Source organism: Syzygium oleosum, unplaced genomic scaffold (assembly GCF_021117445.2).
Source record: "Syzygium oleosum isolate NSW1041296 unplaced genomic scaffold, Sole_v2.1 Sole_v2.13, whole genome shotgun sequence".
NCBI lineage: Eukaryota > Viridiplantae > Streptophyta > Magnoliopsida > Myrtales > Myrtaceae > Syzygium > Syzygium oleosum.
Genome location: NW_026607497.1, coordinates 5860384 through 5879016, shown reverse-complemented (window position 1 = coordinate 5879016; position 18633 = coordinate 5860384). Strand labels below are relative to the sequence as shown.

At 41.2% G+C, this 18633-nt stretch overlaps 2 protein-coding genes across 2 annotated transcripts; both read left to right on the top strand.

The window, feature by feature from the left end:
• The first annotated feature begins 7517 nt into the window (after positions 1-7517).
• On the top strand, positions 7518-8719 carry LOC130139758 (uncharacterized). Its single transcript, XM_056317424.1, has one exon. The coding sequence runs from the start codon at positions 7675-7677 to the stop codon at positions 8509-8511; it is 837 nt and encodes a 278-aa protein (XP_056173399.1). The 5' UTR covers positions 7518-7674; the 3' UTR covers positions 8512-8719.
• Positions 8720-13747: 5028 nt separating this feature from the next.
• On the top strand, positions 13748-16719 carry LOC130139715 (D-glycerate 3-kinase, chloroplastic-like). The gene is made up of 5 exons (XM_056317296.1): positions 13748-15815; positions 15912-16028; positions 16165-16215; positions 16319-16453; positions 16632-16719. The coding sequence occupies exons 1-4, from the start codon at positions 15762-15764 to the stop codon at positions 16451-16453; spliced, it is 357 nt and encodes a 118-aa protein (XP_056173271.1). The 5' UTR covers positions 13748-15761; the 3' UTR covers positions 16632-16719.
• The last annotated feature ends 1914 nt before the right edge of the window (positions 16720-18633 follow it).

Sequence of the window (18633 nt, the reverse complement as noted above, 5' to 3'; positions counted from 1 at the left end):
TGAGATTTCTCAGTTGGCCAACGATCTTCAATTTGATTTGTGTGACCCAGTCAAGTTCAGAGATTCTGAAGGAGAGTGCGAGCAAGTTTGGTAGCATTTCTCTTCTGTTGTTAAGGTGTTTGAAATCCACCACATGAGGGACCAAGAGAAAAGAGCCTCATTCCCTTAAAACTCCGAACTTTTGATCCAACCCCAATTTTTATCCCTAACCTTTTTTTTGTTTAAAAAAATCTCAAACTTTCACTTTAATCACAAATCTGCCTACGGGTCTGCCACTAATTTATCAATATTAAAGCTAGTTAGAGGTTCAAAATTATCAATATTAAAGCTAGTTAGAGGTTCATTATCGAAACCTACGTCTTCATCAACACATTCACCTTCGTATAAAATAACAGTAGCTTCCAAATGTTGTTCATCTTGAAGAAACCAGTAACGATTATTGGACGCAATGACAGACTTGAGACTACAGTAAAAGTTAGGGATTTTTTTTGGACAATAAAAAATCGGTACAGAATTGCGATTGGAACTAAAATTGGAGATATTTTAGGGAATTAGCCCAAGAAAAAACAGTTGAGTGGACTCAATATGGCAATTATCTAAACTTGGGGGGTGAGAATTTCAAATACGGTGAACTTAACGTATGGGTTACGCGCGGGCCACGAGGGAGGGCCGAGCCTGCAGAAGATTATTGGGCCGGCCCAAACAGATTGGACCTTGGTGTTCAGAATCTGGCCCTTGAAGATTTTAGGAAGCTTTGAGCTTGCTCCCCGAATTCCTTAGCATTGTGATCAATCTCGTCTTTGGTTGCTTGCTGCTTGCATTGGTTGCAAGTACCAATGATAGGAAGGCTTCTGTCAGTTAAGGTTAGATTTAACTGCAACTCCATTCTGTAAACACCTCAAGATGAAGAACTGGATTCTGGGAGGGGGTTGCTAGTTTTCCAAATCCATGTCCACTTCCTTTCCACAAAGATCACAAGCAGACTTGGGTACCAAAATCTCCATTTGAGGAGAGATTCCAGCAAGCTTCACGAAAAAAGGTCGAGAACTTACAGTCCGCCTCTCAGAACAGAGAGATCATCCGCGAATGACAGACGGGTATACATCGGACCCCTTTCTGGAAGAAGCATTAACCCCTTTCCAATCACCTCGAGCAATGTTCTCTTTCAATAAGAAACCTAAGAACTTCTATACATTGAATGAAGAAGTGAGGGCAAATGGGTCCCCTAGTTCACCTCCATTAAGAAGGACAGTAGCATTGGGAGCTAGTGAGGCAGTTGAGAATAAGCTATGTCCAGATGGGAAATTACGCACTACGAGAGTTCTTCTAGTAAAATCCCACTCGATCCTGTCACGTGCCTTCTCCAAATCAATATCGAAAGCCATGAAACCTTTTCTGCCTTGAGCCCTTTTCATCCTAGCCAACAGTTCCTTAACAATAATCACATTATTATTAGTCCTCTGCCCCCAGAATAAACCTGGTCTGATATGGCCCAGAGCAATCATCCAGAAAAGGTCTCCATCTGTTGACTAGGATCTTTGAGACAACCTTTTTTGTGGTATTACATGAACTAATAGGGCAAAAATGATTGACGGTCTCTGAGTTTTGAGTCTTAGGAATGAGCACAAGGCGATTATCATTTACCTGGGGAGAATTTAGTATTCCTCCCTCCATCATTGGTCTAATCCGTATGAGATTTCATTGCCCATAGAGTTTCCTCATAGTCAAGAATAGCCGGTACTCATTTGGAAGACCTTCGTCCAGGATTACAAGAGAAGGGGTAACTTTCCTAGCAAGCGGCTTTCCGATCCCTCAGAAAAGGCAAGTAAGCTCTTTCTTTCTTCGAAAAATGTTACCGAAGGTGCTCTTATTCCATTCTTTAACATCAATGGTGAATCTATGTATCGCAGGGAGTAAAAGGTCATTCTTTTTTCCCAAGCTTGCTCCACAAAGAGTAGGAAACCCCCGGTGTTGCATCCACATAGGCTCAAAACAGAAGGGCCGCTCACGTTTGCAGCCTTTATCGGGACTAAGATTAAGGAAGGGAGAGTGGTCGGAACAAAGGCGAGGAAAGATGAAAGGGAGAGGCTTCAAGCAACATGGTACGCCTCTGGTGATTACACCAGGCTATATCAATCTGTTCCTGAACGTGAGAGCTATGGTCATGAGAGTTAGTCCAAGTGAATTTGTCAGATCCATCATTCCATAAGGGAATCAATGAAACTCAGCATTAAATCTCATTCTTAATTGTGATTTTTGAAGTAATTAAGCTAACTTTTAGTGTTAATTCATGAGATGTATACTGTGAAAAACCTTACAAATCATTCAATAATTTTAAGCTTTTCCCATTAAATCCCTCTAGTTTTACGTTCCATCGAAGGTCGCCGCGGGTGTATGTTATTGATGCTTTTGTTGATCTATACTATGAATCTTAATATTCTTTCATTAATTCTTGATACTAATCTTCACAATCCTATCCTTAATAACCTATAGTTCTCGAAAATATGTACCTAGCTAGTTTGTTTCCTACATTTGTAGTTTACAAATTATTCATTCTACTACAACCTCACTTATGATTTTTTTTTGGTTAAATCATTTATCGGTTTATTTAATCTTTACAAAACTCTAAAGGATTTTGGTTTGGTTGGCAGCCTAAGAATTCCACGATGGTGCCTTCTTTTAATTTTCGCTTAATTTTAATTAACTATGTGTAGATAATTAGTATTATTCAAGTTTAATTTCTTTTGAAGAATTAGTGAGGGCTCTCTCTCGTATAAGATACTTTTTTATTTTATGTTGATTGTACGAGGAACTATGTTTCTTTGCAAAAGCATAGCATGTCCATCCAGATCCATAGGGTCAATGCTAAATAACTTTCTCTCGACTCGAGGAGATAAACATAGAATTCAAGCAAACTGAAAATGCCTTTAATCTTGTTTAACGTTGTGAGGCTAGAAACAACATTGTTAACCTCTTAATTTGGTGTAGTTGATTGGGAACATCGATGATTTTCAGCTTAGAGACTGGAGGTCACTCATTCAAATTTCACCAATTACATGCAAATTATTCGTCATCAAGGTCACATGCACGGGTCAAAGGCTTGAACTTAATCGGTTCACAAGTATTTCATGAGCCTTCAAGTAACCAGTCTCTGCAATCATGCAAGAAAACGAAACAAAATGTTCCCCGGAGGATGACAAAGCCTTGTTTCATGCCTTTATTCTTGGAGTGGACTAAAATCTGTCGCCAGAAGGATGACTAGTTGGAGCCATCATCCTTCTTTGACTAGATCCGCGATTAGGTCCCGTGCACAACTATATCTTAATAATCATTGAACAGCCAAGCGACAAAACGAAAGATGATGAGTGTGCTCATCCTTGCTGATGCTAAAACGTAAGGCGTCGAACATCCTCTTTCAGTCAGCAACGCAAGATTAAAGTAGAGCAACTTGGCATTTCTTTCTTGCTGCAATAGTGTCCGTGGCTTTTCGGAGCCTCAACTAACCCGCACCAGATGAGGCAGACCCGGGCCGGGCCAATCCATGTGGGATTTCAGGCGTCGCGCGGTTTCCGAAAAGCAAGTGCATGGTGCGATGTGAATTCAAGTCGAACCCGAGTGTGGTGCCGTTATTCACTCGAGCCACATCATGTCAAAAGCGAGAGGTAAACCGACGCTACTCCAACTCGCAATTTACATATCGTAGTATTTACTCGCAATTATATAGTGCATCAGATCCGGACCCGGATCAGCCCACCGATGACAGGCACCTAAGTTTTGAGTATTCGAGATCGGTTTGGTACATAAAAAAAAATCTGGAGATTGCATGCCTTCGCATTTTTGTTTTCAATTATGTGATGAGACTAATGACTAATGAACAACGCGTTTGCTTCGAACATTGATGTACTCAACCGGCGGCAATAGGAACCACGAAGAAATCCAAACCTTAGGAAATGAGAAAACCAGCGAAACCCAAACGTAACATTGTCCACAACGTACGTACTCGAATATCCAAAAGTTGGATAAACAAGAGAAAAAACAAAGGCATAAATTAAGCATTATATTATTAACAGCAACAGCCTAGAGATAGTTGGGCTCGGCGACCGCCTCCATCCCCCGCCCTAAAACCCCGCCTACAAGCAAGCACCGATCCGAGCAGTATATAAGGCGAAACGGATCGAGTCGATAAGGCTCAGATAGATGGATGGATGCATAGCGTCGGATGATCCATACGTACCCACCAGTTATTCGAGAAAATCCCAAAAGAAAAGAAAGGGTTCAAGAGTGTCTGTCTTTCTTGTTTATCCCTTCTGTTCTGAGCTGTCTCTGGCTCCCTCGCCTTCGCATGCCACTGCAGAGGACAAGCCGGACGATCGTCCGAGAACGCCATCTTCTCCTCCGCTCTCGTTTCTTTCTTGAGGTACGTGTGATTCTCGTCAGCTGCTGTTCTTCATCTTGTTTTCTTTGAAGGGGATGGAATCATTGTGTGATTATCGAAGTGCGATGAATTGGTTCTTGTTTCCTGTTTCCGTCTGTTCTTTTCGGCACGAGACGGGTTCTTGTGTTTTTCTTCTCACGCTGGTTTTTGATTGATGACTGCTTTGTTTCGTCTCGGCCGTGAGAGCATTAGCTCGTCACCTGCATGCATTTCTTTAGGGTTGAGTTCTTGATTTTCCCTTAGGGTTGGAAAGATTTTCTTGCTTTTCTGCTGGAAGCCGCGATTTTTCCTCGCGTGCCCATCTTTTCTGTGCTCATGATTAAGAAGCCTGCTCGTTTAAAAGTTCATCCTAAGGACGATTAAGTAATATAGAGATTTGCTATACTTCATTAGTGTTGAAATCTGGATTGGAAGGCACAAATTTTACACGATTTTCAACCAAAAAAGAACATATTATTGAGGAAGAACGATTGATTCAGAGTGGTTTAGAGAAACAGATGCTTGAGCCCATCATAGAATAATCATAGAGTAAAAAGGTTTAATATTAACACCCTGTTCTTGGTTTTTCTGGAAGGCAACTTTGCATCACAGATCATTACCCAAAAAAAAACTTTGCATCACAGATGCTTCCCCATCATCTTAATAATACGTTTCAGACAAATTTGCAGGACGAGTATGAACTTCCTTTGGTTTTTTGGTATGTTAATTGTTGTTGATACTTTGAGCTTTGAACTTTCTCTGAGATCGCCGAGTTGGTGAGTCATGATCGTATTTGTCATAACCTCAAAATTGTATTGTGTCGGGTTTAGGTTTAATCATAACATGACACGTTCATTAATTGCATCGAATTTCAAAACTTAAACACAGAGACGTCATTTAGTACATTTAAAAAAAGACCTCTTAGGTGTCGTTTGGTATCATTCTTTTTTTGTTTTTATTTATACACTAGGATATTAATTATGTTGTTTTTTATTTATTTAAATTTTTATTTGGAATTATTTTCAAAAAACATTAATTTCCATATCTTATATGCTAGTTGTACTTTTTTGTTTATCTACAAGTTAAAATCTAACAAAAGCAACACATTTTTTAATGACGTTAAAAATTCACTCTAATTCTAAAATAAGAACAATATGATCGCTATCTATTATTTGAAAGAAAATTTTAATTATGAAAAGATAAACAAAACTATCAAAGGCACTAATAGGAATTTTCAATTTTGCATCGAAAATGTGGGTTTTTAGATAAAATAATCTTATGAGCCAAAATTTCCTTCCCTCGATATAAAAATAATTTTCATAAGAGCCACTACTCTGAATATGAAAAATAAAAAATTTCTACTTTCAAATAATAAGATTTGTTTCTTCAAATAACTTAGTTTATCCGGAATTATCCAAACATTGTTTTCATATGAAAAGGTATTTTCTTAAAAAATTAAAAAGTGGTTTCTATAATCATAACCCAATGGCCTCACCAAACTTGTCTTTAACATCTATCGACGTTTTTAAATGTATCTAAACCTATCATGTTGACAATTGCAATACATGAACCTCTTAAATTCAACGTATCTAAAGTTTCATAGGCATATTTATAAGGGGTGTACCCGCAAACTATACTTTTGTCATTCACGTGACATAAACAACAGAAAAACGCAGTAAGCACAGACGAAACAATCCATATATAAATCTCGAATCCTAACAAACGCTTAAGAAATTATTGTTCAAATTTGAAAGTAAGATGAAAAACTCTAAGGCAAATTTAGAAGATTGATTTATTAAGTTAATGCATAAAATTAACACGAGAAGAGCATGGAATTTTCATCCAAACTAAGCTATCTCAAAGGGCATTTTCAGAATATTTAAAGAAGGGAAAAACTTTAAAATTTTTAGTGCCCGAATTTTCCTCGCAGCAGTATTTATAAATCAACATTTTTTCAAAATCAAACTTGTTTTTGCTAAGCATATTTAACTACCTCAACAATATAAGAAAACTAGGTCAATAATATAGCCATTATCCATTTAATATAATCAGTCCAAATAGCTATAGAGAAATATAGGGAGAAGCCAGGGAGGCTTTGGCTGACACTCATCTTGTACACGTGTTCGGTCATGTCATCCGTCCAAGGCATCAGCTTTTTAAACTGCAATGCAACAAGGTGGTTATTTTTATTTTTCATTTTTTTATTTTTTATTTTTTCGGTCAAAATATTTTTCTTTATTTTCTTTGGGTTTTTAGATTTACCCACTTTTCTTATCTTTCCTCCTTTTTCTTTTTGCCTTTTGGGGATGAACATCTTAATTAATTTTTTTGGCCCAAAAATTAGAGAAGCAAGAAATAAAAATCCCCTTCCATAACCATAGCAACCTTGGCACACTAATGAGGGACAGACAGACACCACCAGTCACACACACCGCATCCTAATCCAAGTCAATTAATATTCCTCCTTCCTATGGAAAAAAAAATTCACCGTTGTGATCATAATTATCTTAATCAGCAAAAACTCTCCAAATTTACAACCGCTCGAGTGCTTATATCCTTGCTCTTAACCCCCGCCTAAATCCCACCAGGTACGGAGTACCTCGCACGTACAGTCACCATAGGCAACACGACGTCAGCCTCGCTTAGCCTTTTCTTTCTCCCCAATGTTTATCCATGTCAATTAATATTCCTCCCCCCATATGGAAAAATCGACGTTGCGATTTGGAATTTTGACATGCAAAACCGGGCTCGTAATGGAAAAGTGGGTCTCCCTCCAAAGGGAATTAAGATTAGCCCCGGTTACAATCGCGCAGATATTATCTGGATCCTCCGATTAAATCCCCATTAAATACAGAAAAAAAAAAAATCCTCGGCCGCACGATCATTCCAGGAGGGCAACCCGGCTGTAATCCCCATGGAATTTGAACTTGGCTTTCGAAGCACGCATAGGACTCACATTTTCCCCTCTCTCTCTTGTTTCTTTTTTTCCGCAGGTATTTTCCCCCGTTTTTTCTTTTTCCCGAGCCCGAAATTCAGAAATTACCGCAGTAAATACTGGATATTCCACGTCAGCACGTCTTAGCTGTCGCTACTCCTCCTCTCTCTCTCTCTCTCTCTCTCTCTCTCTTGGTCGGCCCATTAATTACGAAACAGCCACTGCTGCCACCCAATGCTCCCCATGCACTATCCCCGGCCAGATATTAACCCGAAAACGCGCCTCCCACCACCACCACCACCACCGTAAGTTTCCTCCCGTATAAATGCCGCCGCACCCATCGGAGCTCTCCGCCCCGCCTCCTTCCAAGCCCTCCGCCGCCGCCTCCTCCATGGGGGCCCCCTCCTATTCTTTACATCTCATCGGCGACTACATCGGCGTGGAGAGCTGCGTCGTCGACTACGAGGAGCCGCCCGATCCCGGCGCCCCCGCCGAGGCGGGCGGCGGCGGCGATTCCCTCCTCCGGGCCGAGCCCGAGCGCGGTCGGAGGCGGCGGCGGGAGCCGAAGGGGCGGAGGAGGGAGTATCCGCCGCCGATCCCGCTGCTGGCGCGCACGGGGAACCTGCACTCGCACATGCCGTGGGTCCTGAGGCGGCACTACACCAGCGACGGCCGGCTGGTCCTGACGGAGGAGAAGGTGCGGCACCACGAGTACTTCCGCGCCCGCCGTGCCAACGGCCGACTCACGCTCCAGCTCGTCCCCCTCGACGGCGACGCCCCTTACCTCCCGACGATCGCGGACGACGACAACGACGAGGAAGAGGAGGAGGAGGAGGAGGTTTTGAATCCCGAGGCTGCTGGGATAACAATCGCCGGCGATCTCGACAATCGCGACGGCGGCGGCGGCGACGACGACGATTGCCAGGGCGAGGCCGGCGATCGCGGAGGCGGCGGCGAGGAGGAGGAGGAGGAGGAGGAGGATCGCGCGAAGCTGGCGTCGTCGATCGCGGAGCTGACGGTGGAGAGCGGCGGCGGCGGAATGGGAGGGGGCAACGGGGCGGGGAAGTGCTCGAACTACACCGGCATTAGCGTGAGCCCGAGCTCTTCCTGCATATTCGGAGTGCCGGTGCCGGTGCCGGCTCTCCGGCCGGTGCATAGCTAGGAGTCCCGGGAAACAACATCCCCCCCCGCCCATCATCGCAAGCTCCCATGGATGGACGGACGGACGGATGGATGCAGGAATCCGAGTGAGTTAGGGAAGAGGAGGTTGGTGCAATCTAGGGTTACAGTAACAGGTGAGTCCCAGAAGAAGCATTAGGCCATTGTTCTCTCTCCTTCGGCTTTTCAATTTTTGATTTCGACCCATTCACCATCACCATCACCATCACCATCGCCATCGCCATCGCCATCCCCATCAACCTCTGTCGGTCGATCGATCCTTTGGAAATTTCCATTTTTTTTTTTAGGGGAGGGGGGGCCGCGTTCGGAAGAACAGGGAATCCGCCATCGCTCATCACCAGCGAGGTTTTTGTTTTCGTTTCGCTTTTTTTTTTTTTTTTTAGCGCTTTCCCCCTTTTTTTTCTCTCTTTTTCCGAGTTCTTCTAGAGGAGACGTCTATGATATTTTCCGCCTGCATTTCCTGCGATTTTCCGGAATCAGAAAAAAGAGAGGAAGAAAAAGGAATTAATGCGGGGGTGGGGTGGGGATAAAAGAGAGGAGGCATGAGCTGGACTTGCCTCGCTTGCGAATTTCAGCATCGGTAACGTTCGAACCGCCCCGTCCCCCTCCCCCCCTCGGCACGCGGATGTCGCATGCGCAACACCTGGTGCTTACGTGGAAAATGGTCGAGAATTAACAAAAGCGATCTATTTTTTTTCCTCTTTTTTTCTTTCCCCCTTCGCTTTTAGGTCGTGAGAGAGTTTGCACCGTTGTAGACGGGACAGTATACGTATGGAACAGGTATCTCCACGAGAATCTCGTGCGCCGAGTGATATCCACGAAGATGGTGTGAGGACCGCCGAAGATGGTGTGAGGACCGAGTGGGAAATTCCCAAAAGATTAGAGAGGTATTTGGTTTCGGACGTAAAAGATGCCCGTCTAAATCTAAGTTTCAAATTCCTTGGGGAGAGAAAAACCGCCGAAGAGATTTGATTGCACTGATTCGAGAAGTTTCGAAATTTAAGCGAGCAAACTTATCAACAAGGAGACCGTGGTGGATGTCGCCGGACCTTGCCCTGCTTGAAGACATTAGAAGGAATTAGGAGAATGTTGAGCTCTCTCGTTTTGAGTTTAAAGTACAACAGAATTTCGGAGAAGGAAATCTCCTGCCAATAACTTTTATTTACCAAAAGAAAAAAAGTGAAAGTAGATTTATGAGATTGGTATAATCTCCTTAGACTGTTGCTGAAATTATCGGAGTTAAAGCCAAAACTCCCGACAGAGGACAAGGAGGAAATTGTCCAATCAATTTCAAATATATTATACCCAAGCCAATTTAGTTCTAAATTTTTTAATTTTGCCAATTTAATCTTAAACCTCCATGCGAAATTTCAATATAATCCTTCTGATCAATTTTCATCAGAAATTTGTTAACATGGCAGTATGCCACGTAAGGCAGCTGGACATGACTGGACCGTCAAGCTAGCGATTTTCCGACGAAAATTGATAGGAATGACTACATTAGAATTTCGTTTAAAGATTTATAATAAAATTAGTAAAATTGAAAAATTTTGAATTGACATCCAGATTGAGGACATATTGAGTAATTTTCCCGATGACAAGTGGCTAGATAACGAAAGAATCAATTTCAATTTTCGTACAATCTTTATTACGAATAAGATTTAAAAAAAAAGAAGAAGAAGAAGAAGAAGATAGAACAGAATTGGTTTTTCTTATATCACTTCACGTTTTTTCTATGCATTTTCACTTATTATTTTCTTTCTTATATCTTTGTTCTACATATTAAATGATCTACAGAGAGAGAGAGATTTCCAAGAACTCTTACCTGATTCTCTGTTGCGAGGAGATCAGGGGGTTGAAGATGCGATGATGATGACGGACAGCTACTTCCCATTATCATTGGTACCATTCATCATGTTCGATACAATGTCAGAGCTTATGATTGGGGAGACCCTCTATTTCCCTCCCTGCAGATTCCGCCATTGATCCCGTTCAGAGCTTCTGCTTTGCTTGCACACTTGCACCTGCACCTGCGCTTGCACTTCGCTTCTGCTGCTGCTGCTGGCAGTGGCGCTGTGTCGTTTCTGGGTCCGCACACGCGCCCCCCCACACCGCCCCCACAACACCACACCCCCCCCCCTCTCTCTCTCTCTCTCTCTCTCTCTCTCTCTCTCTCCCCAAGAAGAAACTTTTCACCTGAACTCTCTCAGATTCCCTGAAACAGGTGTAAACACAGGTGTTTACCTTTCGTTTGACTCGCCTAGGGTTCGCAACAGTGTCTGATATCAGAACTCGATCCGCCATGGAGAAGATCGGTGCAGGTACCTACCTTTCTTCCCGGCCCATGTCGTTCGGTCTACTTTCAAGAAACTGTTGAACTGGTGATATCTCCTCCTCTCTGCAGAAAGGGAGAGGGGTTAAGGCTCGAATCACATCAACCTTCGAGGTTGGTCCGGAAGAGAAGTAATTATCGGGGAAACGATACTGCACTGTTGCATTAGGTTACGTGAAAAGACGTTGCACCGTTCTCAACCAAATTGGATTTATAAGATGAATTACATATCATGATTAAAAAAAAACACTTCGAAAGGAGAGAGAAAGGGAAATGTAATTATGAAATCTCTTTACTCCAATATCTGAACATGGGTTCGCTATAAAAGTTAGTTGTCCGATAATCTCTTTCTCAATGTATTTATTGAACACTTATTTGTTGAACATTTATTCTGATTACATTTTCCATGTAAAAATAAGCCTAATACCCTAAGAAAATCTCAAGCTTTAGCTCTTGTCCAAATTCTAACTTTTATCTCATTGAAAACCTCCAATTTTAAGTCACGTCCCAATTCTACCGTAAATTATTTTTTGTTTCATAAAAAAACCCTAACTGTATGTGCGGTATCATTTCTATACTAAACTTTTTTTGTTTCCTGAAAAAATCCCAACTTTAGGTGTAGTTTCAATTTCACTCTAATTTTTTTTGTCTCATAAAAGATAATATGCTCTCCATTAACCTTCCGTCAAAAATAGTGATTTTGCGCTCGTCGATCTTTCATGTTTGGAAATGTTCCATCTCTTGCGGTGGGATAGCTCGCGCTCGAGACACTCAAACAACTCATGCTTCAAAGTTTTCCATCTCTCGGTTGTAAACGAGAAATTTTGGACAGGGGTTAATAGGGGCAAATTTGTGACTCAAGTAAAAGTTGTGACTTTTTTAGGGTAAAATTAGGACAAAACCTAAAGTTGGGGTTTTTTCATTGGACAAAAAAAAAGTTTAGGGTAGAACTGGACAAGACCTAAAGTTGACGGTTTTTTATTGAACAAAAAAAAGTTTAAGGTAGAACTGAAACTGGACCTAAAGTTGAAGGTTTTTTATGAGATAAAAGGTAAAATTAAGACAAAAGCTAAAGTTAGATGTACTTTTAGGGCATTCCATGTGCATTGCTCGTGTGTTATTTAACTTCGAATATCATCTTTTTTTTTTCCTTTTTTTAACTTGTTTCCATCGCCCTTATTATTTATCATCATTATTATCTCATAATCATATATATTTGAAAAATAATTTCGCAAAAAACAAGGAGGAAAAAAGGGCACGAAATCTTTTTTTTACGTTTTCAATTTCTTATATATGGTTACGATTTATGTGCGAACATTGCAATGATAAATAAGATTTTCTTATTAATTTTTTTATGAATTTTGGCATACCTGAAGAGTGCAACGACGAGGTCGTCACGAACACTAACTAGAACACCAGCGTATGGCAAGATCTCCTCCACCCAACCGTTCCCTCTGGCATATGCTCATGTGTGCCGTTGGAATCCAGATCGTCCAACTAGCGTATGGCACAAACACTACTTTTTAGCCCTAAAGTTTTCGAGAGGGTCTGCATCACCATATCCTACGGAAAACTACTCGCGAACATGGTAATTAACTTGGTGAAGACATTGGTCATCCCCTTTTCCGCATTCCTCATTGATCGGGTCGAGCGACGGCCATTGTTGCTGAGCAACTTGGTGGGGTGTTCTTCTCACTCGTCTCCCTTGAGTGGGCCTCAACTACATGGCCATCACCTTGGTGATTTCCTATGTGATCTTCTTCTCGATCGGGCTGGAGCCGATCACGGATGTGTACTGTGGAGATCTTCCTATTGAGCATAGGGTTATCATTGATGTACATATCGATGTTCAAAGCAATCACCCTCGGTGGGGCCGCCTTATTGTTCACAGTGATTGCAATTGTCGGTGCCAAGACCTCTAGGTTTGCGGAGGAGGCACACTCCAACTTGCCACTATTAAGAAGGCTGTCGGAATACCTGATAGGTGCAACAAAGACGTTGTTACGAACACCAAATACGTTTCTTTTCCCATATTGCACGTGGATTGCACGAGTATAGCACATGCATTGCACATGGATTGCATGCACGGGCATTGCACATGGATTGCACTAGACTATGAAAGTTTTGGAGATGTGGTGGTATTTGATACAACTTACTGTACGAATAAGTACAATATGATATGTGCACCTTTCGTTAGCTTGAATCATCATTGGAAGAATGTTCTCTTTGGTTGTGCATTTTTATTGGATGAAGTTATTGCTTCTTTTGTTTGGACATTTCAATCCTTTTTAGAGGCAATGGGTAATAAAGCACCCAAGACTATTTTCACCGATCAAAATCATGCCATGGCGAATGTCATTAAGACTGTTCTTCCTGATACTAATCAACATTTATGTGTATGGCACATTGCGAAAAATGCTACGCATCATCATATTGGGCATCTTCTTAGAAATCCGAGTTTTCGTGATAACTATTGGCATAAGCTTTTGTATCGTTGTCAATCTGAATTTGAAATGGAGAATGTTTGGAAAGCTATGTGTCAAGAATGGAGCTTGGGGGATCACAAGTGGTTAAATAACATGTATCAGCTACGTCATAAATGATATCCTGCATTTGGCCGAGATATTTTTTCTGCAGGAATTAGATCCACACAAAGAAGTGAGAGCACAAATAACGTCTTTCAAGATATGGCATGCAAGACTATGACTTTATCTGAATTTGTCAATCATTATGAGAAGCAAGTAGAAAAAATGCGCAACTTTGAAGTTGTTGATGATTTTGAGTGTGCTCGAGGAGAGCCGCGGATTATGATTGAAAATAGTGGAATTTTGAAACATGCTGCAAATTTATACTCATGTCATTTATCGGAAATTCCAAGATGAGTTCTTGCATGCTTTGTCTGTGGGTGTTTGTAGATCAGAAATTGATGGGCCAATGCACACTTATATCGTGGCAACTGAAAGTAGTGAAAGGAGGCATGTTGTTTGTTTTAGTTCAAGTGATTTAACCATTACATGTAGTTGCAAGTTATTTGAAATGCGAGGATGGTTGTGTAGGCATACTTTATGCATCTTGAGACATGTAAATGTTACAAGCATTCCTTCACAATACATTCTGAAGACGTGGACAAAAGCTGCAAAACAAGGGACTTATTGTCATGTTGGACAAAGCTCTCATGCTGTGGTAAAGTCAAAAACATTACGCTTGAAGAAATTGATGCAATTGGCTTTCAGTGTTATGAATATTAGTGCAAACGATGATGTTTCGGAGGAGCTCGCAACCACAATCTTGCTGTGTCTTCGCTCCCATATCACAAACAAAATGCAATCTTCGACAGGTAATGATCATATTAATTTCTTGGTGGAAAGTGATGAAGCTGAAGATGTAGAAAACTATGAAATTCAAATACTTGATCCCCTTCGGAGAAGACCAAAAGGTGTACCAAACACTCGGTTGAAGGGCGCTAGTGAAAAGCGAAAGAGAAAACCATCTTCATGCGCAGGAGGCACCTCACATAAGGTATGATGCTTGTTTAATTTGTGATTTCATCAATAAAAGCCATGAAGTTATTATGATACTCTTCCTTTTTTGCAAGATTGACCTTCGGCGATCATTCACTACGATGGGTAGATAGCGAATTTGGTGATTGGTTATCCTCCAGTTCTGATTAAAAGCATTAACAACTCTTTAAAACCTCGGATTAGGTTTTTGATTGATATAATGGGGAGACAACTCGATGAAGCTGCTGATTATCCTGACTTCTTTCCCCATAGTTTGAAAATAGACTAGAGCAACGTTACAAATTTTTGAGCAAAAGGAACATCGGCTGTAGCATGAGCGAGATGCTGGATTGTGATCAAAAGAAGTTCTTATTTAAGTTCGGTTTGATTGGAGGATTCACCTGAGTTAATAGTTACATCTTTTGTTCATTCTTACAAATTTTTTGTAGAATAGCTTTAGCTGTTATTCTGTATCCCTGATGCTTGAGGTGAAGTCATCTTGTATGTGGTTCTAGTCAAACAATTTAGATGCCGAGTGAAATGATCCTTTTGGCAAATTCAGCCCAAAATTTGTGTTGTTTTCTCCATATGTGAGATGAAATGAATGCTCATTTGAATGCACTGGTACACTTTGAAGCTCACGGATCCACTGGCTAGCCAAGCCAAGTGAATGCGATTGCCAAGTCTATAATTCTAGGGTGCCTAGCATCTCTAATTCTTGTTCTGAATCCATCATGGTCTAGTGTGGATGGACTGGGAGATTCATAGTTGATGAATGATCATTGCAGATGACTTGATGAATGATCATTGTAGGTACTCTGAATCGATGCATATGGTTTCAGGTTTAAGATTGGCGGTCTTGATTCCTGTCAAAACTTGTTTCTTCCTTAGAGTTCATTATGTAGCTCGAACATTACACGTCAGGTGTTATTTTTATGCTACCAATGCTGAGTTCTCCTCCCTTGCAGTCTGCTTATAATGGAAAGGGTGACAAAGGTGATCCATGGACTTGGCTAGAAGTGGAAGGGCCATTAACGGTAAGATATTTCTAGACAAAAAGGCAGCAAGATGGTGAGAGGATGAACTTGCACTAGTTGAAAAATCGATTGTGTTTGTCTTTTCTAACCGATAGAAGGGACATGGGCTATAGAGATGTTAAAGTCGCAATGACTTGGTAGTATAAATACTGGCAACTACGAGGCAAGCAGAACTGATGGGGTTATTTAGTGGGTTATCCTTTCTCAAAAGATGCCTGATGAAAGGTTGACTCAGCTGTGGGCATGGCTACGATCTTTTGTGGATTTGATCACCTCTTGCATATTCGAATTTCGATTTTCTTTTATTCCATCAATGATGTTATGACTTTCGCTTGTCTTCTAGGCTGTTTTTTTTGAAGGTTGGATGCTTGGATTCAAACCCTTGCCAGCAGATGTAGTCAAAGCTGTTGATCCACAGGTTGGGACTCAAAGAATCTTGCAGATGTTTGGATGACTTTTTTCGTCATGCTGTTGTATGATAACTGGACTAATACCTTCTGAGTCTATTATATAGCTAGAGATTGTGAACAAGAATCTTGAAGCTTATTATGATGCGTGGGACAAATTTGTCAAGGCATGGATAGTCATCAAGATTGAGGACACCAATTGTGTCTACCAATGGCGCTTGCAGGTTGGCATCTCACCTTCCCTATGACCACATTATGTTCTATCGAAATGTAGAATCCCATCTGCAAATTCACCGTGTTACTTATTTTCTCTGTCATGATTTTAACTGTGTACAAACCGTTTTGGCAAAATCTTTTCAGACAGAAATTGCTATGAGAGAGGCCGGAAATCCTGGGATGTCTGATGAGGAGGTGCTTTCCTATTTATCAGTCTTTGACATGCTCTGGTTTTAGTTGTACATGCAGCAACCATCTGATTCTTGAATTCTAAGAGTAAAAGTTTTGCATTTTGTAGGTTAAAGATTTTGTCTCCCGTTACCTCCGAGCGTATGAGGCTTATCTCCCAACACTATACTCTGAAGGATCAAAGGGGTCAGACCCTGAGCATCTCCTGGTTATCGAAATTGATGAAGGGAGAAACCCGTTATAGGTAGCTAGGTGACTGAAACTTCCACTGAGATTCTACTAAGGATTTTCTTTTTTTCTTGATTGTTGGGCTTGTTGAATGGTTAGTTTTGTTTTAATAACATGCCATCTTCTGTTGTTAGTCATTGTAAATTGTATATTCTATATGAAATTTTGACATGTAAATAAACTCTGTCATTCAGCTCCAGATGTATTGGCAGCTTATCAGGAATTGCCTTCAATCGCTTATGTGATCATAAACCTAATTCATGGTGCTCGAAAATTGGAACATCTCGATGAATCTGAAACGTGAGAGAAATAACTCTGGGAGGAATATCAAACAAACACGTTCATGTTATTGCAGACATCGAATGTCACGCACACTTCAATTTGATAGACCCATTTACATGACCAATTATTGGATAATGAAATCTCCAAATGAATGCACAAAGAAGAAATACGGTCTTTCCAAACATTATTGTCTTTCCATAATGAAGGAACAATTCTCGGTTATTGTAGAAGAATTCGAGCAAGTATATATAAACAACCGCAAATCACTAACTGAAGCTTCACTTATTGCTAGTGTTTGAGGTCCATGAATACCCATCTCCCTAAGACAACATTATTGTCCTGTGAAAAAATAACCCATTTGTTAACAACTGGGGAGTTCACTCATAATCGTATGGTTGACGAACCCGGAGGCTCTCTAAGCCAGAAAAAGTAAACTGATATATGGCGGACCAATTTCCACAATCGCCCTTTGTTGTTGAAAATGAGAAATAAGAGCCAACGTCTTAACTTTTGCTAAACTGATCATAGTAAAGTAAAGCAAGTTCTACATAACCACCAAGATTAACTCCTATAATTACCTATATAGTAACATAGAAATCACAATTCCAAGAAGGAAAGATACGATGACTCCATATAATATTATCATTGACATAATAAAGCCTATTTTTCTTCTAATTAACTTCAAATCTCCTTTTATGATTGCCAATTCTTCATTTTCGCTTGATGCCTCTCCAGAATTGACTGCGTCCACATTTTTAGGCGAACAGATCCTGCATTCCTCAATATAATCTTCAACCCATTGCACAAACCTCGACAATTATCTGTTTGAAAAAAAAAATTAATGTAAAGCAATATCAAGTATTACAAATGTCACTACATGCACAATATGGTAAATTGATACACTTACATTACAAGTCAAAGCATAATATAACGTTCCTCGATTAATAGGATTTTTTTTCCCTTTTTTTACTGTGCATAATTTCCCTTGAGGACATGGACATATCTTGGATGGAAAATCAACCGACCAATTTGAAGATCCTTGAGATGCCATACTAAAGTAATAATATCATATAATCAAAATTAGATTAGATTTAATCAACAAAAGTAATCCAAGCAAATAAATGTAATAGATAACAAAACCTACAACAATCTTTTTCCACTATATGTTCCTGTGGATCATTTTCAAAATCTATCAGCTCCACTAATCGTGGCTTAAAAAAGCTTGCCTTATAGAATTAACCATAATGATAGAATTTTTCCCAGTAAAATTTGACTAACAACAAGAAGCATGGTGTAGAAAGTTGCTTACCTCATTTGAGACCCACGAATCAGAGAAAATATTCTCTTTCTAGTTGTCTTATTTTTTCCTCCAAACTTTCCTGGGAATCATTTTCTCAGTTAGTCACTTTGATCTTCACAAATAATGGGTTATATAACTTAAGAGACTTCTAAAAAAAAGGGATTATGCAGAAAGATCAGTCAAACCTTAGCACCAACAAAAAAAAATTTGACTGATTGCGGAGGTGGAAGCGGGAGGGCAAAGGCGACTTTTCTCCGACGGAGGCCACGAGGTTGAGGCGGAGGCGGAAGGACGGGGGCGGGAGGGCGGAGGCGGAGGCCGCGAGGGGGAGGCAACGAGCGGGAGGCAACGAGCGGGAGGGTGGAGAAGGAGGCGGAGGCAGGAGGACAAAGGCGGAAGGTGGGAGGGTGGATGCAGAGGCCGCGAGGCTGGCGGAGGTAGGAGGACGGGCGCGGAAGGGCGGGGGCCATGAGGTTGAGGCGAAGGTGGGAGGACGAAGGCGGAAGGTGAGAGGGCGGAGGCCGCGAGGCTGAGGCGACGAGGCGGAGGTGGGAGGGGGGAGGCGGAGGCTGGAGGGCGGAGAACGGAGGCAAGAGACGGGAGGGCGGAGGGGT